A 26,899-nucleotide genomic window follows, 5' to 3' on the forward strand; every position below is an offset into this window, starting at 1 on the left:
TTGTCTTTAACATTCCAACAGAGTTGGGAAAACTCCTGTATCTTCAAGCTCCCATTTAGGCACATGGTCAGGTGCAATTAATGCAGCTTAGTTTCACACTGAGCCTTAGACAGGTGCTATGTCCTTCTTTAAAACTGTGCAAGGGTCTTATGTAAGCCTTAAGCATGAAACCCTTTTATCTTCCTTTATTAATATAGCATTGATGGCATACAATGAGCCACCCTGTACTCACTAACAGCCCTGCCACTATGTTGGATGTTTAATTGCCTGAAAAATGGGCATCATGCTATCAAACTTCTCCTCTTGGAGTTTTATAAATATTCTTCAATAGATTCTTTCAAATGTTTCTAAAGATACGGTGACATTATTTCCTTCTGAGGCAATTTGCTTTGTTGAGTATCTTACAGTAACACTGAACTCACTGACGTTTTCCTACCTGCTACAGCATAGTAAAAGCAAAATCCAGTGTGAATATCTTGCTGATATGATCTACAATGTATTAGTTCACTTTCTGTCTTGGAGGAAAGGGCTCATAAGGAATGGTTACAACAATCTTTTGATAAAATATCTTTTTATTTGCAAAAAGGGGTCCATTTGGCAATATTATACAGGCTGCTTGGGACCTTTCACATATCATTCATTTTCAAAATATAGAAGTTGAGGAGGTGATGGAATTGACAGCATGACAGTAATATGAGAACATAATAAATGCCTGCATGGCACTAATTATTATGTTTTACAATGATCCTCTTAACTATTATGTAACATAGAGGTCAGTATCTAACCTTTCTCCTCTCCTCCATTCCAGAAGTAAAATTTTAAACTGAATATTTTTGCAAATTTGCATAAATTCAAAAAACTGCATCAAACTGGTCATCTTGTTCAAATGCCACATTTTACATATTTCTAGAATTAACACATTATTTGTTCATTCTGACATCAGCATTGATTTCTGAAAATTGGAAACCTTGCTCTCAATCCATGTAAGCCATTCTTAATGGATGGAGGAATAACACTGTTGTGCTTTTCCATTGTTTTTGTCTCACTCTATGGTATCATGCCACTGATGTCAATGGAATTACTGTTGAATTTGTGGCTTTCTATGGTTAAGATTTATAATCAATCCCTTTTGAAATGACTTGGATAAAAACACTGCTCCAGGAAAGGAAAATCTTGTTAGCAGTGGTGAGTCACACCTTTAAGGCATTGTCTGAGCTGAGATGTCACCTTTTTTAAAAAAATAAAACCTTAACTTATCTTGAGAATGTGATTTCAAAGAAATTCTGGGATTTACATGTTAATGAAGCGAAACCTGTAACCCATTCTAAAAGATGAAAGACTTAACAATCTAGGTTTGTTACATTGTCATTTTACTTGCATGACACTGTAATCTTTTGCTATGAATTCTGTGTCTTGTGATCCTACTCCACAACCACCTGATGAAGGAGCAGCACTCCAAAAGCTAGTGCTTCTGTTGGACTATGACCTGGTGTTGTGTGATTTTTAACTTTGTCCACCCCATTCCAACACTGGCTCCTCCACATCACAAACTTTATCTAAGTACTCCTAGCAACTTCTGTATTGAATTGATTAAACATATGCCTGCTTTGCAATTGTTCTGGCATGTGTACTAGTCTAGCTTTATCAAGAAGACCATCACATGGAGTGAATTACCTCCAATTATCTGGATCTACCTCAATTTGAAATACTGCTCTGTTGCAAATTTTGACAATACTGTTCTTTTCCACATTATTATTCATTTAATCTTTATTTTTCAGGTATTCAAAGCAAACCAAGAGAAAGCGATTCCTGTACTTAATGAGTTTCCCACTCCAATTGTTGCTCGGTACATAAGAATTAACCCTCGGAGTTGGTATCCAGATGGTGACATATGCATGAGAGTGGAAATTTTGGGCTGTCCTATGCCAGGTAAAATTTTGTGTCAACATTGTCCAGTATGAGTCAACTTTCCTTGCAAATGTACTTGTTTTAAACTCAATTCAGCCTTTACTTTGACAATGAGAAACATCAAAACGTAGTCAAGTGCTGAGCTTTCAAGGACGGCACTCCATTCTTGTTTTTGAGACTGTGGGGAATAGATCCTTGAGTGTGCTGAATATAGCAAAAGCTATGGACCTTGATAGAGTCTGACTGTCATTCTCTAGAGACAGCTACACCTCTCATCAATCCGACCCAATAGAACTTGAACACTGGCAACTGCGCAGCCAAATGAAACGTTGTCCAGGTATGTCCTGTCAAACAAACCTGCCCCATCAGCCTTTGTTCAGTCATCAATGCATTGATGAAAAGTAGTGTTGACAGTGCTATCATTTGCCTGTCCTTTATATGTCTTCATTCTCTCTTCTGATGTGTTGTCTTTTTCTACAAGTGAAAAAAGGTTACTGAAATGCTGGAAGTTTGAAAAGCACAAGGGGACACTGAGGTGTCTGTGCTTCACTCCAGGGGTGTGACTGAATAAGCATGAATCATGCATTTCAGTTTTGATGAATATTTGCTGTATGTTCTCACATGACACTATAATGTGACATTGCTTCCAATATTAACTTGCAATTTGAAATCTCTAACAAGGCAGATGAAACAACTATGGAAGACCTCTGCCTTGTTACTGAAACAGGGTTAGTTAGTTGACAAGAATGCCTCTTGTATCCTCCACGAGCTCAGACACTGGCACCCTCAGGGTACTTTGTCTGGTAGAGTGAGGAGCATGTGCTTCCGAGCCCTTGGTTCTGTAGCTGGTTGAGGAAAAATGCCCAGGTCATTGGCACTCAGTGCTCTGCCTGAGACCAGGTGCCTGCTCAGCCCCAGGCAGGTGACCCCATGATTCCAGGTATTCAGAATTTAAATGAAATGCAAGAGCTGACACAGGAGCGGCCAACAGATTTGTTGGAGGCACTGGGCAAACTGACTCAAAGGTTGGAGGACCACACCAATGCTGCTTGTACCAGGCTACCTCTGGCATGGGGAGCCACATCCAGCTCACTTAATATTGGTTATACACACTGACCTGCATGTCATCCCTCCAACCCTTGGTGTTCAGCACCATCAACGAAGTGACAGAGGGACTCACTCCAGGTACTCATTCTTCACAAGGAGATAGGCACTCAACCCCAAGCCCCCTTCCCCCTGAGGAGAAACCACTTACAGGCCCTAAGGAATCTCCTCTCGGGACACCGCAGAGGTAGGCCTCCACCTTCCACCTCCACCCTGCCTGCCACCCTTAACTCTGTGGATGATCAAGCTGAGGAGGGTGAACCAACATCTGTTTAAGGCACTTTCAGTATGTCTGGCCATCTAGCCGTAAATGCTCAGGATCATCCAACCCAAACATCCATGGTCGACAGCCTCTGCTGCAGAGCAAGCTCCCTTCATTCTCACTGTGGAGCCCAATTCTGCACCAGTAACAGGAAAGGAAGAAGACATTCCTCGGGCACGTAAGTGGCATGGGTGATATTTCATTGCAAAAACACATTATCTCATTTGTAAATATATTCACATTTCTTTATTACGTGTGTGAACAAATATTGAAAAGAAGAATGAAGATTAGCCATCCAAGGAAGCATTTCAATTAAGTTGCCAATTAAGGTGGAGTCGAGCTTGTTAAATGCCTTATTAATTCTACAACTCACCTCATTAATATTCAACTTCCTAAACTCCTGAATGTGTTGAAGAAATTAGACATTGGGAATTCTTGATGTGGAAGTCAGTGCAGGTACCTGGTGACTCCAGCCTACCACTGGCTACAAAGAGCCTCCATGATGCTTGGCATTTCTGAGCATCCTCCATGTGCATCAGTTGCATGCATCCCTGACCAACAAACATTGGCATCCAACATTTGCCAAGCCTTCATGACCATCATTGCACTTCTTCTGATTCACTTACAGGATGCACAGGAAGCACAGACCTGCACTGCAAGACTCATCAGCAATTCACATTGAACAGCTCTTGGATTGGACCAGGCTGCATCTCAGGGCTGCTGGCTTGCTCTCTTAGTGCTCGCTCACTCAGTGCCTACTATCTGCATGTTTGCAGTATCCATGCTTTGCCAGGATGTGCCATGCCTGGTAGTACATTGGTAAAGCAGCCAGAATCAAAGGCTACCTGTGCTGCTCTATTGATGTGCTTGTTTGGATAGACAGACAGAGAGGCTGTTTGTCAATAGGGATCTGTCAGTTACAGTGGATATTTTGATGCACAGTACGCCAATACATCAATCTAAAACAGACAGCATGTCCAGCTGCCTGTGCAGCAACTACACTGCACATTTATTTAACCAAATGGCCATGTCAGAAACTGGGTGGGATTTCAGTTCAGTCAGGTGTCATAGTACAATCAGTCACAGGCACAGTCCAGTGCCTTGGACAAGGTCAGTCATCTGCTCAGGCCAGTCATGATCAGGGAACCTGGAACCACATTCTGGTTTGTATTTGATGGCCAGTCACGTAGGGCTAGCACCAGCAGTCAGGAATTCATATACAGAGGAACTCCGATTATCCGGCACTCAATTATCCAATTATTGGATTATCCGGCAAGATTGCAAGGTCCTGACGCTTGGCTAAACAGTGTTATCCGGCATTCGATTATCCGGGATTTAATTAACTGAACAAAATATTCCTCACCCATGTCCTTTGGATAATATCGACTGATAGTCATCACTCCCTGATGACTATACACCCTGTGTAGTCATCAGGGAGCTGCAAAAACAGTGGTCAGGGGTCTGGACAGTCATACCTAGGGTGATGTCCCTGTTTGGGATGCAATAGCAGCTCCTCTCCTTTGAGTTAATGGGAGATGTAGAGGGAGGTTAATGCCCCTCAACCTCCTCTCCACTGGTCAGGAAGTTAATGTCTCTGTGGCATGAGCAATGGACCTGGCAGAAACTGATTGTTTCACTGGAGCTGGCTCCACATGATAGTCGTCACCTGATCCATTCAAGCAGCCAATCACTCTCATGCCAGAGCCATGACATCAAACCAAACTTTGGCGGACATCTCTGCTCTTTGTTTCAGTCTGCTCAAGAACTGGCTGGCATTTCCCCACTTGCCTTTGCATCTATGTCTGTTCATTAGTGGTCAGATCCAGAGTTCCTTCACTTATACTGGACTCAGTAGGAACCTGATCTCTTGCAGTTCTCTGAGAGCTAGAGGCTTCAGAGTCAAGAGAGCCGTGCTGGAAAAGCACAGCCAGTCAGGCAACATCTGAGGAGCAGGAAATTCGACATTCTGGGCATAAGCCCTTCTTCAGGAATCAGCCATTTATTCTTCCTGTAGTTGTCACTTATGTCAGTGCTGTATGTGATCATCAGCATAGCCTGGATATATTGCCTTCTGAGATGAATGTCTCTGTAATGGTAGAAGATAGGGTTAGAAATCCATGATAGTTTTTCATCCTCAGCTACATGGTTTGTGGGGCTGATAAAGGTAGGCTTGGGGTTAGTGACTTTCCTTTTGTCCTAGCTTCAGAGTGGACACTGATCCTGCATAATGTTAGAACCAGGTAAGGAGAAAGAATCAGCTCCCCTCTATGTACATCCCTTTTTGGCCAGTTACAATAAATAGTTTTAATTTATTTTTAATATGCAGCTATCAGACTTCAGTTAAAATGTTGGCTAAAGTGAGGCAGTAGATTTTAAAATGTACTGTAGATGATTAACTGAATTCATAGTAGAAGCAGGATCTGTAGGTATCTTGAATCCTTGGTGAAATATTGTTTGTCAAAGTTGCATTTTCATTGGCTTTTGTTTTTCATGTCTCATGAGAACACTAGATAGAGAGACAGAGAGCAAACCATCCATGTTCTGCTGTTTCAAATCTATGTTCTTTCCTCTGCCCTGTTGCTCAAAAACACGGTGGCACAGTAGCTCAGTGGTTAGCACTGCTGCCTCACGGGACCCAGGTTTGATTCCATCCTTAGGCAATTGTCTGTGTGGAGTTTGAACTTTCTCCCAGTGTCTGTGTGGGTTTCCTTCGGGTGTTCCAGTTCCCTCCCACAGCCTAAAGATGTGCAGGTTAGGTGGATTTGCCATGCTAAATTGCCCATAATGACCAGGGATGTGCAGATTGGGTGGATTAACCATGGGAAATGCACGATTACAGGAAGGGTGAGTCTGGGCAGGATGCTCTCCATAGGGATTGGTGTGGACTCAATGGGCTGAATGGCCTGCTTCTACACTGTAGGGATTCCATAAAAAAATGTTGAAGTATAATGCAGTATATATTCCAGAGTCTGGTAGTATTGTCTTTCCAAGCTGCCACACAAAACTACCATTTCCCAATACACAAATTATCATACACATATGAATTAGACAGGAAATATGAATTTTTTGACAGTGATTCAGTTGCCTGGTTTTGATGTCTTTGAATAAAAATGGTGATTTCAGTGCACAGAGTTCAGTTTATTCCACAAGGAACTCACAAAACTTGACTAAGTCGGGATCACATGACATTGCAACCATTTTACTACCATGGAAGGACTGAGGTATAACAATCAGATGATGGAAGTTAAAATTTGATAGTCCATATTTATCAACATTATAACAATAGATAACAAATCAATATTAGTATCAAAGCTGTTATCTTTATCTAAGGTTTCATTAAGGCATCAGTGCTTGGTGAGCAACAGGCAGTAGCAATTTGAAGGCTATCCCATAAATGACTGTCATGTCCAGTGCCTCTTTCATCAGAGGGATGTTTTCCTTGCTCTCATGCCAGCTTATGAGCCTGCCCCTCAAAGAGGATCAGATATCTGCTATTTGGTACATTCATGCTTATTATGCAAGTTATTCTCCTACAAGAAAAAAGAAGCATTAAGGGACATCAGTAAGGGTGCACCACACTATGCGTAGTACAGATAGATACAGATGATGTGAATCTCCAAAGCTGTGATTGTATGCATTACGAATCAGAAGAATGTTGTATGGTGTAAGTTTAGTTTTAAAGATTTATGAATGAAAGGAAAGGGCTGCAGTTGATGAAACTCAATAGAGCTTTATATGATGTGTGTATCTGAGATAACTGTCACATATTCATCCTGAAGCTGTCTTGCGGTGATGTCCTTGACTCTTGCAAACCTTTGGTAAAAAGCTATGAGATTTGATATTGTCTGAGTTGTGGTAAATAGTCAGGGAGCTGCTATTGCATGAGCTGCTGAATGCTGGAGCTCGTTTTTATGTTTGGTAGATGAAAACTGGTAAGTATGTGATCAGCAGAATTATTTGGTGCAAGTGGAACAACATTGATAGCTGCAATGAATTGCCAAATATTGACTGAACATGGCAGCCAGTCCTGTGTGTGATCGTCCTCCGTGCTTTTGACCTTACAATGCTGATTTGTGCTTGTAGGAATGTGAAGCAATGAGCAACATTTGTATATCATGACCTGGCCAAGCACAGCAGATCATTGATCCTCCTATAGCCCTGGGGCTAAGTTCTCTTGAGTCACACACAGCTGTTGACCTTTACAGACACCTTTGTGCAGGCTGCCTTCCAGTCAAGATGGCCTCCTGTTATCATTTCTATGCAAAACACTGACCTTTCTCTCCTATTCAGCATTCAGGAGAACCTCTAGGGAGGTGTCACTAATCCATGGTACCGCTTTTTGTCTGATCTGTGCCAACTCTGGCGATGGATGGATGGAATGAGCAGAGAATCAATGAAGCTGGGATGTAGAAAATAAAGTGCAGTCTGACAGCTTTTTAAATAATGGACTGGAAACTGGACCCCAGAAGGTCTGAATGTTGGAGGTTGGGGTGGGGCTGGTTGGCAGAATTTCTCTGTCTGCCCATATAATTTAGCATTTTACCTGTGCACATATGTTTTGTGGACTGAGAAGAACATAAGCACGGGAGAAAACTTAAGCCATTCCCCTCCCACTCAAATAGACGAACTTCACACTTTTAGTCCTGCCTCCACAGTTAGATTCTATCCATTGTCTCCAGTTTATTTGGTTCATTGAAGAACAATACAATTAATCCCTGTCCCCTCCTCTTTCCCTATAGCTTTCTTTCAACTGCTTCCTTTTCACATATACATCTAATGCCCTTGTGGAAGTTACCACGAAATCAGTTTCCACCAGTTTGGCCCATATCAAAACAACTGAATGCGTCAAACTTTTCTCCAAATGTATCTGCAGTTATGTCACCAATTATGTTTAATTTGTCCTTTAGTTACTGAGCTTTTGTCATTGGAAACAATTTCTGCTTAGTTACCTTATCAACCTCATCATATTTTGAACATTATTTAAATCTCATTCTTAATTGTCACTGCTTCAAGGTAATCCCAGCTTTCGCAGTCTTTCCACTAAATGTGTGTATGTCTGTTAAAATCGAATGCAAGTATGATTCAATAAGCTCTGCTCAATTCTCACACTGCTTTCCTTCATCAGACATCTTGTATTGAGTACAAGAGTTGGCAGGTCATGTTACAGTTGTAGGTTTGACCACACTTGGAATACGGCATACAGTTCTGGTTGCAACATTACCAAAAGAATTTGGATGCTTTGGAGAGGGTCAGAGGAGGTTCACCAGGATGTTGCCTGGTATGGAGGATGCTAGCTATGAGGACACGTTGAGTAGATTAGGAGTATTTTCTTTGGAAAGAAGGAGGTTGAGGGGGGATCTGATTGAGGTCTACAAAATCATGAAAGGTATCGAGAGGATGGATAGCAAGAAACTTTTTTCCAGAGTTGGGGAGTCAATTACTAGGGGTCATGAGTTCAAAGTGAGAGAGGAAAATTTAGGGGAGATACACGTGGAAAGTTCTTCATGGAGATGGTGGTGAGTGCCTGGAATGCGTTGCCAGCAGAGGTGGTCAGGGCGGGAATGATAGTGTTAGTTAAGATGTATCTAGGCAGATACGTGAATGGTCAGGAAGCAAATGGATACAGATACTTAGAAAATAGGCAGCAGATTTACATAGACAATATGTATTGGACGGCCAAGGGGCATGTTCCTGTGCTGTAATGGTCTTTGTTCTTTGTTCTTAAGCTACTGGCTAAAAGGACAGAGATTCATGTTTTTTGAGTGAGAGTCCCAGAGCAATGTGTGCAGCTTTGCTATTGGCATTCTGCACAGATGCTTGGATGTTTCTGAATGCTGAATAGTAGCATTGGGTTCTAATATAAGACACTTTTGTCTTCAGTTTAGTATGGTGCTGCCTAATAGGCTAGCAATGAACACATCTCACAGTCATCAGCAACAGCAGAGCAAATACATTAAGGCTGGCAGTGGGAAAATGCCAGAAAAACTTCCTTATCCCAGTGATAGACTAATAGATATTGTTTCTCGTGCCACAGGAATGAAGATGCCAGATTTAATAGTCTAAATATCAGAACTGAACTCACAGATTCCATCCTTGCAAAGTTCAATGCAATTAAATGGCAATATAATAGAAGTCTTAAATTGCAAAATATTGTGCAAGAGTTGGAATTTCCTGGAAGTTGCACATTTTGTTACTGCAGTGCAATTGTATTCAGTTACTCTGCAGTCGTGGGCTTTGTAGAAAACTCCATATTGTCTGGCTGATTCATCCTGTAGCTATTTAACAGTTATCAGGCCTTTAGTTGGACTGAGGAACAACTTTTGCTCCCTGCTACAAGGGTTGCCAGCCAATCGAAAGGCATTATCTCAGTGCCATTGAGAATGATGACTCCTGCTAGGAATGTGACAGTCCCCAAGGAAGGGGTTCAGGAATGGAGCCAGATTGAGAGTTGGGTCTGATGTGTTACCATGGAGAGGCTAGCAGGCCCTGGTGACGAAGCTGGTGATCGAGGGGTTGACACTTTGGGGAGTGGACAAACATTGGCTTGGTATCATGTAGATGGCGAAGGGCTGTAAAACTGCTTAGCATCACCCCACAGAGGTTAAAATAGGATTCATTGGTCTCTTATAGCTCTCCAAAGTCCAATGGGTGCATGCCACCCTAATACTTTGAGTTCTGAGGAAGAGTCACTGGACCCGAAACGTTAATTCTGATTTCTCTCCATAGATGCTGTCAGACCTGCTGAGCTTTTCCAGCAATTCTGTTATTGTTTTGGATTTACAGCATCTGCAGTTTGTTCAGTTTTCACTTGACACTAACCTTTCCTCAGGTAGCGGGACAAGAAGACATGTAATAGGTATGGTGTTTCTAGTCAGATTTCTTATTTTACTGTTCCACTCCCCGACCAAAATCACGGCAGAATGAAACACAAAGTTCTGGTCATAGTTTCTGATTGCATTGAGTACTGGTAGACTTGTTTGAGAATTCTTGTTTCCCTTTAGCCTGTTAGATAGTTATTTGTTTCTGCACAGGCCTATCAATGCAATTGAAATGTTTATAACTAAGATAATTCATAACTCCTACCCAGCTAAAGTGGACTGTTCATCTTTCAATAGAATTAATGACACTGAAGTGCTGAGGTGAACATTATATTGTCTGTCAGCTTCAAAGCAATTTCACAAAGGAATCTAAAATTGTGATAAAGTTTGCTACTTCAAAATTGAATGTGTGTGCTCTGATGAAGTACAACATTGTAAGTAGTGACTGATTTGTGCCCTGTGATAAATTGTTATTATTATGCAGCTGATTTTTGCTTTCTTTACTTTCTATGGTTGTGTTAGGAACCCATTGTCATTGGAGCATGCTTTGTTTCTTTATCATAAATTCCATTCCTTTTTTCCAAGCACTAGCTCACATAACAATCTCAGAGTCCAATTTTCTCCAGCTGAGCTTCAGTTGACAGATCCTCCGTAATATTTTCTGACCTGGCCATTGCCGCAGCTAATTCATTATTAGTCATCTTATACTTCCTTTGTTCCCAGCTATACCAGCTGGCCTCTCATTCTCTAAACTTCAACTCAAGTAAAACTGCTACAGTCCATGTCTTTGCACAAACTATTGTGCCCTCTCAATACGCTGATGCTTACTGATTCACGATTTAAGACACCACCTTAAAATTCTCGACCTAATATCCAAAGCTCATCATGGCCACCCGTTTCCCCAATCCTGTAACATCCTTCAGTTTTGTATCCTTCTTAAAATTCTGACTTCTTTCAACCCTGTCACTTCCTCATCTGCCATTACTTTTGACCTACTATTTGTAACTGTGGCTCAGCCAATTCATCCCCGAGCTCTGGATTTCCATCCTTGAACTCAATACTGTACCACACCAACTTCTGTCCTCATTTAAAATTGCCTGTAAAATATAGTTTTATTTGCACTAAGCTATTTGTCGCCTCAATGGAATCGAATCAATGGTAATGAGCTTGGCAAGTTGAAATCATGGGAGAATATTTTCGTGGCAGTGTTCACAATTCAGTAATTTTCATATAATTATGGAAAAGAACAGAATAGCACAGGAGTTAAAATTCGAAACTGGGCAAAGCCAAGTTTATCAAGCTGAGGAGCAATTTAACAAAAGATCTACTTAAGGGTAAATCATTGTCAGAATAATAATAGGCATTCAAAAGGGAGATCCAAGGGGCTCAGAGTAAATAGCCCATGAAGAGATATGTTTAGCCATCCCATCCTAAGGACCTCTGAATTTCAATGGGTTTATAGGGTAAAATAACACAGGACAGGAAAGCTTACATTCAGCAGGGTATTCAATATTGCAGAAAGCTGAGAAGAGTATAGAAAGTGGAGGAGTAAAATCAAAATATAATTACAAAAAGGAAAGGAGGGTATACAAGAATGTTGTTGAGCAAGGTTGTGGTGAACCTAAATTTGTTTTATCAATACATTAAGAGGATAACCATGGAACCAGTGAGATCCACAAAAGACCAAAAAAGTAACCTATGTGCAGAGATGCAAGATATTTGTGTGGTTCTTAAATAGTTTGTGTCTGTCTTACAAAAGAGGGGCTCTGCAGAGCTCAGTACTAGCTTCCTTTTTTTGTACAAATTAAAAATTTGGATGTAAAAATGGGAGTCATGTGCAAGGGTTTACAGATGGAACATAAATTGGCTATATGATTGATATTGACATTGTAGTTAAGAAGGAGCATGAAGTATTGAAAGTGATGAGTATTGGGAAAGAAGGAGCATTATTAACATTAACATTCTTGAACATGGATAATCACTGGGGCCAGATGAAATGTATTCCAGACTGTTAAAAGAATCCAAGGGAGAAATAGTGGAAGGTTGACAATTATTTTTCAATTCTCACTGGATACAGATGTGGGGCTGCTAATGTTGTACTTTTGCTTAAGAAAGGAGCAAGGGGTAGTCAAATAATTGCAGTCCATCAGTATAACATTAGTCATGGGCTAATTATTCAAATCAATTCTAAGAGGCAGGATAAACTTGCATATGCAAAGATATGGATTAATTGATGACAGCATGGATTTGTTAAGGGAAGATCATTTTTTGACTAACTTGATTGAAATTTTTGAGAAAGGAATAAGGAAAATTGATGTGGGTAATACAGTTGATGTAGTCCAAGTAAATTTTTGTGAGGCCTTTTACAAGGCCCACACAGCAGACTGGTTGAAAATAATGAAACTCCATGGAAACTAGGGGAATATAGCAAACTAGATACAAAATTGTCTCAGGATCAGGAAACAAAAATAATTGGTAATGGTCTTTGTGCAACTGGAAGGCTGTTTAGATGTAAATGTGGGAGTCATGTGCAAGGGTTTGCAGCTAGAACATAAATTGGCTTTGTGATTAATATTGACATGAATAATTATAGGCCATAGAAAATATCAATGGTCTGGTTAAGTGGGCAGTTAAGTGTCTGATGGAATTCAACCTGGAGAACTGAGATTTTGTATTTGGGGAAGTCATGAAGGTAAAAGGCAAAGGAATTCATAACAAATGAGAGATACTAAGGTATGAGAAACATTGGAGTGAATGTCCTGCTATCCTCGAGGTTGCAGAGTGGTTTGATAAGGTGATTCTACAAGTCTCCCTTGTAGAATCTTGTAGAAAGTACACATCACATGTGGTACCAAATTGCTTCTTTTTGAGTAAGTTTATCATGAGGGTGTGTGTCAAGCAGGTATTGTTTGTGGTGCGGTTGTCCATAGAGACAATAAAGCAGTGCACTCACATTAAATCAAAGGCTGGAAGAAACTTCTGCACTTAGTTAAAAGCTGCTCATGTTCAACCATCCCACACTTGCAAACCCCAAATAAGTCTAACCATCATTAGATGTGATTCTACTTTTGGAAATTATTTAGTCAATAATCCAGACTGTGTTACATCAGAAATCACTTTAAGATTGTCATCTGAGCCCATAGTGTGATGCATTTGTTTTGCCAGCGGCTGCATGTGTAAATAGCCTGCTTTATGTAGGCCAAAGTAATTTGGATGTACATTGCATTCCTTTCAAAAGGAGGGATTGAGAAAACACTGCTGCATCTCGATGGTAACACTCTGACCAATCAGAACCACTTGCCTCATCTGAGAATTAAGCTTGATGGTTAGCTGTTCTTGCTGCATCTCCATGCCAACTATAGCCCAACCAATTTACACCCTCTTTTCATGCTGTACAAAATGTTATCTCTCTTTCCAATCTTGATATTTGCATCATAGTTCTGATGAGTGTGACAAAAAGCTTCAACTACTAGTCTCCTTTTAGCAAATTTAAGTTCTGTAATATAAAGCATTTATTTAGAAATGAATTGTGAATGTTGGGAGAAGGCTCCAATAACTGATCCACTCAAACAGCAAAATTTATGTACCTTACAGAGGTCAGTCAAGTCTGAGGAATGACACTGTGGTGTTTTGTAATTGGCTATGGTCCAAAGGGAGACAGGAGGAGTCATCAGAGACTTGTCTTCAACCTTAACGGGCCGTTGGGGCACAAAACTGTTTGCACTGTCAGTATGAGAGAATGATGAGAGAACAAAGCAGCAGGTTAACAAATAGGTGCTAAGCATGTCAGGTTTAATAAATCACTGTATTAAAACTGTTTATTTAACTCCAAGATCAGAGTGATTCCAAAGAACAGATAAAAGCATTTCTCACTTACAAGAATAGCCTATGTGATTCATGTTGCTTTGGGGTAGGCTTTGAGAGGTGAAAACTCTGTTCAAATCATTGGAATAATAGTTTGCAAGGATATTGCTGAACCTAATAAACAGGTCAGTTTGCAAGTATCAGAGTGTGAAGCAGTGTTCTCTGTTGTTTAACACATAGAATGTAGGTGGATGTTCAAGCTGGGATGGAAGAGATCAAATTCAAAAGTATTTAAGTGAGGTTGGAAGATCCACCTAGCTTTGGGTAAAAAAATAAATCTCCAGGGTAACTCTCACCATCAGAAACAATAGGAGGTTTCCAGCTGAAAAATGGACAGAAGTGTTTGGACTTATGTCTGGGCACAGAATAAAGTATATCTGTGGTGCGGGATTTTTAGGTGTTATACAAGATAAATTCTGAGAGCTCTTCAAGTGCAGTGATTGTGTCTCTACCTCTGGGCTGATGATCTGGGTCCTAATCTCACCTGCTTCAGAGTTGAGCAATAACATCTCTGAGTAGGCTGACTGAAATGTTGAAAAGATAAAATTTGAAGTTTAGACAATAAATTGTAATTGTCCATTGAATAGAGAATTGTTGAATCATAGAGATTTACAGCACGGAAACAGACCCTTCAGTCCAACTCATCCATGCCGGCTAGTTATCCCAACCTAATCTAGTCCCATTTGCCAGAACTTGGCCCATATCCCTCCAAACCCTTCCTATTCATATACCCATCCAGGTACCTCTCAAATGCTGCAACTGTACCAGTTTCCACCACTCCCCCGGGAGTTCATTCTACACTCACACCACTCTCTGCATGAAATAAATGCCCCATAGGTCCCTTTTATATCTTTTCCCTCTCACCCTAAACCCACGTACTCCAGTTCCAGACTCCCTCACCTCAAGGAAAAGACCTCCTTCACCCATCTTATGCAAACCCCCATGACCTCATACACCTTCACAAGATCAACTATTAGCCTCCGATGCTCCAGGGAAAACAGCTCTACTCCATAGTTCAAATCCTCCAACCCTGGCAACACCCTTCTAAATCTTTTCTGAACCCTTTCAAGTTTCACAACATCCTTCCGATAGGAAGGAGACCAGAATTGTACGTAATATTCCAAAAGCGGCCTAATTAGTGCACTGTACCGTCGCAACATGACTTCCCAACTCCTACACTCAGTGGTCTGACCAGTAAAGGAAAGCATATCAAACACCTTCTTCACTATCCTATCTACCTGCGACTCTTCTTTCAAGGAACTATGAACCTGCACACCGAGGTCTCTTCATTCAGCAACATTCCCTGGGACCTTACCACTAAGTGTATAAGTCCTGCTAAGATTTGCTTTCAAATGTAAAGGAAATGCCATTTTATAGTGTATGATTGTACAAACTGATTGCCAAGTGGTCTCTGTTTGATAGAAGCATTGCCTTGATAGCTAACTGTGAGGCATCATCTACCTGTGTATTCCTCATAGCAACCACTCTATCAGAACTCACTCACCAACCAATCAATAACATCTACTCGTACAGTATCAAATATTGTTCTCCTTTGCAATGGTGTGAACATCCTTGACGGAAATGTGTTTTTTTCAGCAGTACTCTCAAGTTCTGCACTACCAAGTGACTATTTGCTTCTTTTGCTAATCACCTTAAATTGGTTTCTTTGAGTTCCTAATTCTTTCATCCATCTTCTGTCCCATCTTAATGAGGTTTTGAACAACTCTACCAGATCTCTTAACTGTTTTTCTCTAACCATTCAAGTTTATCCACTTAGCTTCCTCATGCCGAAGAACATTCTCTCAAATCTTTGCCGCATCCCTTCCAATGCCCTCACATCCTTCCCAAAGACCCTGCCAGATTTGAGGCATAGAGTCAAAGAGCATGGAAATAGTCCCTTCGATCCAACCAGTCCAGGCTGACCATAATCCCAAACTAAACTAATCCCAACTGCCTGCGCTTGGCACATAACCCTCCAAACCTTTCCTGTTTATGTACTTATCCAAATGTCTTTTAAACATTGTAACTGCACTCACAGAAACCACTCCCTCTGGAAGTTCATTCCACAACTAATCATTCTCTGTGTAAAACATTGGCCCCATGTCTTTTTTTAAATTTTTCTCCTCTCATCTTAAAATATGCCCCTCTGGTCTTGAAATATCTCACTCTACAGAAAAAAACAGCTGCCATTCACCTCATCTGTGGAGTTTGCACATTCTCCCCGTGTCTGCGTGGGTTTCCTCCGGGTGCTCCGGTTTCCTCCCACAGTCCAAAGATGTGCGGGTCAGGTGAATTGGCCATGCTAAATTGCCCGTAGTGTTAGGTAAGGGGTATATGTAGGGGTATGGGTGGGTTGCGCTTCGGCGGGTCGGTGTGGACTTGTTGGGCCGAAGGGCCTGTTTCCACACTGGAAGTAATCTAATCTATGTCCCTCGTGATTTAATTAACCTCTTAATCCCTCAATTTACTACGCTTCAGGGAAAAAAGTCCCAGCCTATCCATCCTTTCCCCGTAGCAGGAGTGGGGTGGCATGGTGGCTTTGTAGGGTGACATGGTGCCTCACAGCACCAGGGACCTAGGTTCGGTTCCAGCCTCGGGCAACTGTCTGTGTGGAGTTTGCACATTCTCCCTGTATCTGTGTGGGTTTCCTCTGAGTGCTCCAGTTTCCTCCCACAATCCAAAAATGTGCAAGTTAAGTGAATTGACATGCTAAATTGCCCATAGTGTGAGGTGCATTACTCAGGGGTAAATATAGGGAATGAGTCTGGGTGAGTCACTCTTCGGAGGGTCGGTGTGGACTTGTTGGGCCGAAGGGCCTGTTTCCATACTGTAGGGAATCTAATCTAATAACTCAAACCCTCCAGAAGAGGAGGCAATGCCCTAGCTGGAATATTAATCCAGACACCCAGGCAATGTTCTGGGGACCCAGGTTTGAATCCTGCCATGGCACATGGTAGAATTTGAATTCAATAAAAATTTGGAATGAAGTGTCTCATGATGACCATGAATCCATTGTTGATCGTTGGAAAAGCCCACCTAAGGAAATCTGTCACCCTCATAAGTCGGGGCCTACATGTGACTCCAGACCCACAACAATGTGGTTGACTCTTAATGGCCCTCTGGACAATTAGGGATGGGCAATAAATGCTGATCTAGCCAGAGATGCCTCATCCTGTGAAGAAATAATTTTAAAAATTCCCAGCAACATCCTGGTAAGTCTCCTATTTTGAACCCTCTCCAGCTTAATAATATCCTGGGCGACCCAGACTAGACACAGTCCTCCAGAAAAGGCCTCACTAACATCCTATATGATCTCAACAAAATGTCCCAACTCCTACACTCAAAGGTCTGAGCAATGAAGGCAAGCATGTTAAACCCTTTCTTAACTATTCTGTCTACCTGTGACATAAATTCCAAAGAATTATGTACCTGAACCCTGAAGTCTCTTTCTGTTCTACAACACTACATTTGGAGTACTGCATACAGTTCTGGTCGCCACATTACCAAAAGGACGCAGATGCTTTGGAGAGGATGCAGAGGAGATTCACCAGGATGCTGTCCAGTATGGAGGGAGCCAGCCAAGGAGAGAGGTTGAATAGATCAGAATTAGTTTCATTAGAAAGACAGAGGCTGAGGGGGGACACAACTGAGGCCTACAAAATCATGGGAGGCATAGACAGGGCGGAGAGCAAGAAGCACTTCTCCAGATTGGGGGACCCAATTACCAGGAGTCACGAGTTCAAGGTGAGAGGGGGTAAGTTCAAGGGAGATGTGCGTGAAAAGTTCTCTATGTAGAGGGTTGTCGGCACCTGTAATGCGCCGCTAGCAGAGGTGGGAGAGGCGGGCATGACAGCATCATCCAAAATGCAACTAGACAGGTACATGAATGGGCAGGGAGCAGAAGGTGACAGATCCTTAGGAAATAGGTAACAGGCTTAGGTAGAGGATCTGGATTGAAGGGTCGAATGGCCTGTTCCTGTGCTGTAATGTTTTTTGTACCCAAAGCCCTACTTTTATTGTGTAAGTCCTGCCCTTGTTTGTTTTAGCGAAATGCAACAACTCTCATTTATCCAAATTAAACTCCATCTGCTATTTGGACACAACGATACTGAACCAAAGATTCACCATAACTGTCTTTGCTTTTGTGCTCTATGCCTCCAGTAATCAAGTCAATGACCCCAACAAATTTTACAACAGTCTTAAAGATGTGCTGTCATGCTCGAGTAATACTGAGCTCTTGCCTTAAGTATTTAGACAATCCTGCTTTTTGCTTGTTTACTATAATAAAAGTCTTAAAGCTTGAAATTGTACAATCCTGTCAGTCAATCACGTGAAATTCAAGATTTTTTTCAAAATAATTAGTCTTTAAAGGCATTGTAACAATGATTCTTTGCCCCTTATCCGAAGTTTACTTTGGCCTGCCATGCTTTTATTGCACATTGATGTCTTATCCTCCCCTTGATTGTTTACATGCTTATCTTTCCTGAATATTTGTATTATCTCTCTGATAATACTTCAGATTTCAATTTCTATGCACCAGTTCTGAGACTGTGTCAACATATTTCCAAGCTTTATCTAATTAGTGTATCTGTGTATTCTTTCATTTTCTCATTTTTCCAATCTGCCGTGAATGGGTAATTGAAGTAGAAATTCATATGAGCTGATGTTAGGACCCATGTATGGCACAGGTCCCAATCCTGTGTGGCCTAAGACTAGCATGAAATTGGGGCTCATCAATGTCACTTGCAAACACTCTGAATGCCTGCAATAGATATTAGACTCATCACTTCCATATATAAGTTCATAACACCTGTTCTAGACAGCTGCTAAGGAAGCGGATGCATGGGAACACCACCTCCTACAAGTTCCCCTTGAAATCATACATCACCCTGACTTGGAACTGTAATACTGTTCCTTTACAGTTTCTGAGTCAAAATCCTGGAATTCTCTCCCTCACTGAAATGTAGGTGCCTTTAAACCCCAAAGATTGCAACAATTCAAAAAGGCAGCTCACCACCACCATCTCCAGGCAACTTCAGAATGGACAATAACTGTTGGTGTAGCCAGTGATGCCAACATTCCACAAGCAAATAACAAAAAAAGCCTGAAAAATAATCCAGCTCAGTGTAGTGAAACTGGGCTTCTTTCTGTAAGTAATCTATCTGTAAATCTTACTAAGCTTAAACTGGGGTTTAAATTCTGTGTTTAATTTACTTTCAGATCCTAACAACTACTACCGCAGACGAAATGAAGTCACCACAACAGATGATCTAGACTTCAGACACCACAGTTATAAAGAAATGAGGCAGGTAAGATCAAGACACTTCTTCAGAAACCAAAAATACAAATCAATTCCTCAGAACTTTATTTTGATATTTTCAAAAAACTGTTTATTTTTTAAGACTGTGAGTTGAATAATGTTGACAAGGAGAGTTATTTTATCTGCTGAAAAACATCCAGTTAGTGTTTGTATTGCTGCCTAATATTAATAATTACAAAAATATAATTTTTGCACATGTTCTTTGTGGAATATTCTGGATCAATGACTGAATTTTCTTTTTCAATTGTGCAATTCATGCATTCGCCCAAATTTACTCACTGTACATTCATTGGATTGTCATAATGCCCTACTCTTGACTGGGAGCCCCACCCTTCAGCCGCACTTACCATTCATTTAAATGCACTGAGCAAGTATTCTGGTTGGACACCCATTATATAGGCACATGCACTATCCAATGTTTTGCTCTAGATAATGGCCATAAAGAAATAGCCTGCCTACATATCCTGATATTTTTAATCAATGTGTTTAGATATAGTATGGCACACTACTGGGAACAGATGGGACTTAAACCCCAGATGTAGGGTTACTATCATTGTGTCAAAAATGCCCTTGTGTCATTTTTCTGGCCTAACGTTGCAGATGTCAATTCCTAGTATTCCAAGTACTGACCTAGTTATGTTCAGCTAATTAAGCATGTGCTGTCTAGAAGGTGGTCTCTTTGATGGTACTGTGAAGATACAAATCCACCCATGGATAAATAATAGAAATTAACAATATCCAAATATTAATTTTCAAAGTTAATTATACTAATTCTTATAATAATTTTCTATATTTTTGATTCTATCAGTACTGTTCTCCTCAATGATAAGTGCTAATCTAAATTCTACACATTTCAGTAACATGAGATGCTGATCTTGTTCAGGTTTCTTGCCTGGATAACTCCAGTCAAGACCAATGAACTGTGTCTTCAGTTATAAATAAGGTTATGAATGTAAGCAAAGAATTTAGTAGATACTGCTTTAATTAATCTCCTACATTTTAGTTATCTCCCTCCCTTCCGCCTCCCACTTTTAGGATTTCCTTCACCATTATTTAACAATCAAGCGATGATAAATGGCTTGATTCAGGAACTGGAAATGTCCCATAGGAGGCAAATTAGAGTGGGTCAGGATGTATTTTTTTAAAGCACAAGAAGGCACTTGAACAGGTGATGGCAATAATTTGTCACTGAGCTTTAGAGATCAGAGGAGGGGCAATTTCCATGTTTAATTAGCTGAACAAAACTAGGTCAGTACTTGGATCACTGGGAATTGACATCTGCAACATCAGGCTGGAAAAAATACATAAGGGCATTTTTAACACAATGATAGTAACTCTACATCTGGGTTTAAGCCCTACCTGTTCCCAGAGGTGTGTCATACTATATCTAAACATATTTGATTTAAAATATCAGAATGTGTAAGTAGGCCACTTCTTTATGACCATTATCTGGAGCAAAGTGCAAGCGTCTGGCTTTAGAATGAGTTAATAGTCTAGACCACCTTCTGCCCCAAGTGTAACAGAGCCTGTGGTAGCTGCAATGGTCTGTATAGTCACTTATGGATTCACCTTAAGGGTGGAAAAGAGTCAACCTTGTCTGCGAGAGACTGCCAGTGATTGACAGACTGACTGTATCACCGAAGTACACAGAATGTGTAGCACCTGCTGGAATCATACCAGCTCAAAAGACAAAGAAAAGAAAAAGAAAAAGTAATTGAAAGAAATCAGAGCTTTGTTCTATCAAACCAACTCTCTCTACAGACTTTGACATCCATTTGACCTCCTGCAAGACAGTCTCGAATTATTGCTCCCTGATTTCCCACGTGTTCAATGCTCCGGGAAGTCATTTCATCGCTTCACCTTTCAACCATGCTCCACTGCTCTCCAGAATCATCCCCACCCTCCCTGCATTTCCGCCATCCCTCAGCAGTTCAGAAACTGTGTGCAATTCATCATTCAGTAAACTCGGTATATGTTGATTCCTCTTCGCAACAGGGTATTTGCTGAGCTCCATTGTTTAATCTTAGCTATTGTTGCTAAAATTCTGTTATAGTCTGCAGGAAAACATGTTTTTCTAAGTATTACTTCTTACCTTCCGAGCAATGGATTAGAACAGAGCCAGAAATTACGAAGAGAACGAATTTTATACCTCTCCATGAGTTTTGGAGAGCAATGCTAAAACCAGTCTAACTTAGTTTGTGGTCTGTTCATATTTCTTTCTGTTGTATATCAGATCCTAGTCAGAAATTGAGCAGGCAAAGCTGGTAGGAGTTTGCAAAAGCCACAAAGAAGTGTCCACTGACATTGGAGTAAAGTCAAACCGTTGGTATTTCTGTCACCAGTCAATGGAGAGGCAACCATGTGTTTGCCATCAACCGCTGTTTCACAATATAAAATGCCGTTACTCCCTATGGCTCGTTGCATTATTACATCAACGTATTGAATCATTGGGTGCTGTCCTGTTATTAAAAACAATTTTATGTTTTTCCATGGGGCTTAATGTATTAGGGCAGAATTTTACTAGAAATATAGTAATATAGCAGAATTTCTGTTAATTTACCATGTATAAATTACATTGAATACTGCATAAGCCAAATGCAGATAAACTGTGTATGTCTCAAGTAAAATCCATAGACATTCTCTATGATGTAATAGTCTAGTTATTTTAAACTTGCCTGGTCCATAAAACATAATTACCATTCACTGGAGTATTGTACAACCACATAATGAGTGCTATTTGTAAATTTTGCTCGTTCTAATGCACATTTATTAATCCCCAATGAAAGGTAAAAGTAAGGAACATTGTTTACATATTAAAATTGCATATTAGTTCAAAGTAACAGATTAATGAAGCCAACCTGAAAGTATTACGTACTGTGGAACCGATGACTGTTAGTATCTTTTTTTGGGGTTAAGTATAATTCCAAACCTGTTAAGCTACTTTTGCTAGTTTTTATACTGATTGCTACACTGTGAATACAGAATTCTTTTAAGAAGATTTACATTTGAAATAAGCTATAACTTATTTCAAACTCAGTAAATAAGGTGAGGGAAATAATACTAAATAAAGGACTGTCTCTTTAATCCTCTGCCTTTACAGTCCAATTTAACAATTAATTTACTTCAAATACTGAAGTAATATGAATCAATTCATTATTACATTTAGTGTATATTAATGTAAAAAGCGATTCATCCAAATCTTTAAAAACCTAATGACATAGACTGCATTCTGACGATTATTATATGCCATTGCTCATTATATTTCAACTAATGATAAATGGTGATTAAAGTACACATTACTCAATTTGTGACAGCATCCATTACCATTTTCTGTATAATTAGCTTGTTTCTTAAGACTTAATGTGTCTTGGATCGTTTTTACTCTTAGCAGCAATTTGGTGCTCTTTGGATCCATTTTAATGCAAGCTTATTGTTTTGGCTAACCTTTCAAATGATTAACATCATGTTATATCATATCAGATAAGCTTTACGATCATCCCTGTGCCAATTCCTTCTGTAGTTCAATGCAACACAATCCAAGCTGAAAAGATTCATGGTAACTCAATGATGCATTGCTTTTTGAAGTGCAGATCTATTTACAAAGTTGGCAATAAGAACATTGTTTAATGTGTCATCTTAAGGAGCATATTGGAATAAAATTGTTGAAATTAAACATTTTGACTCATTGTACACCGGTGACTACAGACAAAATATAAAGTCTATTATCATTTCATGGTTCTCATCTATAGTTAATAGTTTAGAAATTGGATTGTGCTTAGAAAATTGACACCCAATGAGTGTAACAAAGCAATGCCAGATAATATTGCCACAGATATCATGCAATAAATGTGTTGTCTGCTAATGTTAATCCAGGAATACAGCCAATGCCACCACATTATACACTTGCTGCATACCTTTCTGGCGGGGGTTTGGGATGAGTGTGATAATCAGACATCTCCAATACTATTGAAAGGCAGCGAGCACCTCTTGAAGAGGAGGCAGCATGGACCCAGGAACAATCTACTGAACAAATGCTTAAAGTAAGAAGTAAGAGGGCTTCAAGGACCACAGATGGACTGGAACTTTCATAAACGTGGCACCCAAAGGAGAGAAAGTATTCCAGATACTTCCTATATAGACCATGGGTAGAGATTATATGTCCTGAGTCACTTGGGCACACAGGAGAGGAAAGCATTCAAACTCATCCCCCATGACCAATTGTACATACTGAAACTGTTGATGTTTTTAGCTAAGCCCACGACCTAACAGAAGGTTGTCTTGATGTGTTCATACCTCTGCCTTCAAACTGGCATAAAAATAAAGAACGCAACACCATTTTTAAAAAGATCCTGCACTTATATATTTCCTTCACTTTTATTACTCAGACTATAGTAGGTTACAGGCCATTTCAAATATAAATGTTCTTGCATGAATTGTTTATTTATGGTGTCGCAATCTTGACCAAATTAACAAAAATAACTTAGCAGGTTTGGAATTTTACCTTGTTTATATTGCAAAGCATATATTTGCACAATAACTGGACATCTCAAAGTGCTTTACAGATAATCAAGTACATTTGAAATGCCGTCATTGTTACAATGCAGAGAACATACAATTTGATGCACAGAAAACTCCCATAAACAGCAACTTAATCATGGTCAGAATTTTGTGATGTCGATTTCAGAGTAGCTGTTAGCCAGCCTACTGGTAATAACCCCTCCACTCCTTCACAATAGTACTATGGGATCTCTTATATTCATCAAAGCAGGGGTTTGGACCTTGATTTTGCATCTCATCTGAAAGACAGCGCTCCATGCAGAGGAGTATTAGCCTTAATTTTGATTCTCAGACCCTGGAGTAGGACTTGAACGTGGAGCCAAGCAAATCAGAGTCATGAGTGCTACTCAGTGGGCAATGGCTAATACTCCATATGATATAAAGAAAGGTTGAGATAGGCTAATTGAACAGAGAGTAGGATTGAATAGGGAGCTTTGGTGCTTTGTATGGTTCAGAACCATATGATTAAAGCATTAAGCATCAGGAACCTATAACTTCTACTTTGTTAAATTGAGCACTTTGTAACATTTAGTGTTGGTTTGTGTTGACTTGAGGTATTAAATAACTCCAGTATGTTTCAACAGAATTATAACATTGCTGAGATTTTTATAACACTTTGAGTAAAATCACAGCACAAGATACTGTGGAACCATAGCTTTTCATGTTTCTCTCAGATATGATCTCCCTTTTCCATGAAATCTTTTGGAGAACATCAATAGCTTTTAGGGAGCAGCTTTATTTGTTAGCTAGTTACTGTGGATTCTTGCACAATTCAGACACATCTGTTTGAATACAATTAGTGTTATTCCGCCCAATCTACCAGTAACAATATGTACATCAATATTAGATACAGAGGTGGAAGTCTGACTTTAGTTTAAAAGCTATCAATGACTAAAGCCAAAGCTTAACACTGACAGAGTTATTGTAAACCCTTTCGTTGCTTGATTTTTTAGCATTATTAAAATGCTTTGGAATCACTTTCTACAATTCTATCTATATTATGTGGACTGATTTAATTATATCGACTGTATGCTCTGCCTCACAGTCAGCATGTCTGTATATATTTTAGAGGCATACTCATCATATCATCATATCAGAATGTTTTGGAATAGACCAAACCTCCTCAAAATGTTCAAAATGTAGTCTAGACCCTACCATTTTATTATTTTAAAAGTATATGTAAGGTGTTGGGGTCCAGATGTAATTTAACTATCAAACCAACAGATTTACAGAAAAACACACTTTATTCTGTCCACCATAGTTAAAACGAAAATAAAAGGAATTGGAATAATTTAGTTCTACAGGAAAACTTGACACCTCTGCCTTTAAAACCTCTCTTCAAAAGAAAAGGACAAAATACACCTCTTAAAGCCACAGTATCATTACAATTTCATTTGATCAGGTGATAAAGATCTCACACTCTGTCTTATACTAGGTATCACCTGAAACATGATAAGCTACAGGAAATGTGTTGTTCTTTGTAATCTGAAAGCTGTTAGCCCAGACACTGATGTGCCTGTGAGTGTAAAGTTTGGACAAAATAGCTAGCTATAAGAAATATTTGTTGAGTTCTTCAGTACTGCAATATCCATATTGAATTTATTATGTTAGCTTATTATATAAGCTTTGCTGTATCAGAAAATACTGAGTAACCATTCAACTTCTTGGGCATGAGAAATGTTTAAAGAAGGTGAACTTGAGTAACTGGGACAGAACTTGGCCGTAGACTTTACAATGCAAATTCTTTCTGCTTGATTTTCTCTATCAGTTATTACAGCTTGTAGAGTTGACAGATCTATACTGTTGTCTGAATTCTATCCATCTGAGCTCTAAAGTTATCACCACAGAAAATATGCAGCTGATTGTGTGTTAAACATATACCTCACTTGCTTTCACTTCAAATATGTAACATGTATAAAATGATTAGACTCATTATCTGTTGTAACTATTTAGATGTGAGCATACTCGCAGTACTTTGGCTTGTGTCCATTGCAAAAACCCGCTTCTACAATCAAGCCTCTTATCCCTAGGAAGCAAAATATGACATTGTTTAACCTGCAGCTCATTATTCCTTAGACAATGAGCTCTTTCATCTGATTAGGTACAAAATTGGAAAAAATACAAGTTTTTACAAGATACATTTGCTTATTCTAGCTGCTGGAGAAACAGATATGATATAGGTTATTGAAAATGGGAGGGAAACTATTCCAATTTGGAAAGTCTTACTTTGAAATTAGCAAAACGCTCTAAATGAATCATTTCCTAGCAAACCAAATCTGCTAAGTGACCCTGCAAAAATCACCTCATTCTACAGTTTTATGTTCACTTATTTGAAATGTGACATCTTCTTGTGACTTACAATTCCAACCAACAAGTAATAAATATTGAGCTCCGTGTTCAAGTTAAGTACATTGTAATTATTTCCTCTAATGTATACTGTGTGGATAACGGTAATCTAAATTAAATTAGTGGGCGGCACGGTGGCACAGTGGTTAGCACTGCTGCCTCACAGCGCCTGAGACCCGGGTTCAATTCCCGACTCAGGCGACAGACTGTGTGGAGTTTGCACATTCTCCCCGTGTCTGCGTGGGTTTCCTCCGGGTGCTCCGGTTTCGTCCCACAGTCCAAAGGTGTGCGGGTCAGGTGAATTGGCCATGCTAAATTGCCCGTAGTGTTAGGTAAGGGGTAAATGTAGGGGTATGGGTGAGTTGCGCTTCGGCGGGTCGGTGTGGACTTGTTGGGCTGAAGGGCCTGTTTCCACACTGTAAGTAATCTAATCTAAAAAAAATTAGTATGCTCCTGTCAATTAGTCCTTGTATTTTGTTTTAGACTGGCATAGGCTGAAGTTTACTTCATAGCCACCATGCTAGTTAAATGCTATACATGAGTAAGCATGGTATCTGGCTGCAGGAGTTCACTAGAAAGCTGCTGAGCTGCCGGTGGTCTGCTTTTTGTGATGTTTTCCAATTAATTAAGAAGTCAAATGTTATTACCCTTACATTGGCTGGCCTATGGTATGGAAGATATAACCCTCTGTTAAACTTATCAGTTGAAAACTACAGGATT

At 39.9% G+C, this 26,899-nt stretch overlaps 1 protein-coding gene across 1 annotated transcript in view; it reads left to right on the forward strand.

Annotated features, from left to right (window-relative positions):
* LOC132826145 (inactive carboxypeptidase-like protein X2) overlaps positions 1–26,899 on the forward strand; it is a 189,809-nt gene that overhangs the window by 107,478 nt on the left and 55,432 nt on the right. The window contains exons 7-8 of the mRNA XM_060841791.1: positions 1,779–1,929; positions 19,177–19,265. Coding sequence (XP_060697774.1) covers positions 1,779–1,929; positions 19,177–19,265 — 240 coding nt within the window. The remainder of the gene's footprint in view (positions 1–1,778; positions 1,930–19,176; positions 19,266–26,899) is intronic.

This window comes from Hemiscyllium ocellatum, chromosome 22 (genome assembly GCF_020745735.1).
Source record: "Hemiscyllium ocellatum isolate sHemOce1 chromosome 22, sHemOce1.pat.X.cur, whole genome shotgun sequence".
In the NCBI taxonomy this organism is placed as follows: Eukaryota; Metazoa; Chordata; class Chondrichthyes; order Orectolobiformes; family Hemiscylliidae; genus Hemiscyllium; species Hemiscyllium ocellatum.